The following is a 1550-nucleotide window of genomic DNA, read 5'->3' on the forward strand; positions in this document are numbered from 1 at the left end:
TTTTGTATAATAAATTTTTAATTAGATTATTATACTTTAAAATTTTTAATTGAATCCATCTACGAATTTTAAATTCGTAGTCGTATCTTAGTCATTTTAAAAATATTTATATTAACTTTTTATTTTATTTTTATTTATTATCTTATTTATTTTTTTTATATGATAATTAGAAAAAGAATAAAATTAAAATCATTCAACAAACTACTCAAGCTAAGGAGGAAGGAGCGGAAAAAAATTCAAACTAGTTGTGTTGCATCTTTGCATATATGGAACTTATTACTAACCTAGCTAACACAACTTGCAAACCCTAACCGGTATTCTTCATTGAGGCGAAACCAAGCTTTGAACGTAACCATTGACACCCACCCAACGATGATTATTATTGCAAAGGTTTATGCACTTGCTTACTTCCTTGACTCTTTGATCATACACAAGTAATATGCTATCACGTTCGTTATAGATCAGCAAATAATTACCATCTTCGGACATGTTAAACTGTGAATAATCCCCGAATGAACAGCTACATGCGTCGATTTGAAGAGAAATATAACTGAATTTCATTATTATAGTCCACGAATCTTCAACTCCAAATTCCTCAAGCTGCGACACAACAACATGAGTCCCTTTGAAATCATGAAAAACACAGAGGTGATCCCTCAACACTACGAGCTTTGGTTCTTGACGTTTGGAGCGGTCAAGATCAACAGGCATTCGCAAAAGCTTGTGCGTTTCTTTCCCCACATGAAGTGAAAAGATTACGTAGTCATCATAAGTGTATTCAAATAGCTCAATTCTCTGACGATCAATTGGTCCACGTGGACAAACCGCTAACCAATTAAAAGTGTTGCTCACAAATTGTCCTTCTTCCCAAGAAAGGAGAAGATCCGGGGAAGTTGAAACAGTTCTCCAGCATGTGTCACCCGCTCTGCTGTAAATTCTCAACTCATTTTTCCATTGTCGAGGATCTATTATGTTAGCTACCACCTTGTAAGTGTTGGTTGAATCGTCGTAGCCTAATCCAAACTTAACAATACTTGCACATTCTCTCTTTACAAATAAAGGTGGTGACGCTGCAGATATTAACCTTGTAGCCGGGTTCCAAAGCCGTACATTGAATACCTTATATTTCATGTGATAAACAATACTTGAAACGCAAGAAAGTCCGTTGATTGCACCATTGACACATTAACATTCTGTTAAATCTTTCCCAAAACCAAGGGACTGTGCATTAAAGGGAATTGCTTCCTTCATTAAAGAATGAAGAGAGTATGATAATACCAAAGCAGGATCCATGTCTATTTCTACCAACAAGAAGTTGGTGTTCTTAGGAGATCTTTGAAGGTGGAGTTTTGTGAAAATCGGGCAGTGTATTAAGGATTTCCAGGACCGGGAAACACACCTGAATCGCAACAGAGATTTCACAGAAAGTCGTAATAGGATGTCTGAGATTATTTCCTCGGGGACAGAGTAACACCTTGAATTATACTGAGACATGGAGTGCTGAGAGCTCCAAAATTTGACTGCAATTTTGTTGAAAGGAGCGGCGAAAA

General features: G+C 36.3%; 1 protein-coding gene across 1 annotated transcript; it reads right to left on the minus strand.

Annotated features, from left to right (window-relative positions):
- Nucleotides 1–321: 321 nt before the first annotated feature.
- LOC112709593 (F-box/kelch-repeat protein At3g23880-like) lies at nt 322–1131 on the minus strand. The gene has a single exon (XM_025761479.1). The coding sequence runs from the start codon at nt 1129–1131 to the stop codon at nt 322–324; it is 810 nt and encodes a 269-aa protein (XP_025617264.1).
- Between the last annotated feature and the right edge of the window lie 419 nt (nt 1132–1550).

The sequence above is a fragment of the Arachis hypogaea genome, chromosome 9 (assembly GCF_003086295.3).
Source record: "Arachis hypogaea cultivar Tifrunner chromosome 9, arahy.Tifrunner.gnm2.J5K5, whole genome shotgun sequence".
NCBI classification, from domain to species: Eukaryota; Viridiplantae; Streptophyta; class Magnoliopsida; order Fabales; family Fabaceae; genus Arachis; species Arachis hypogaea.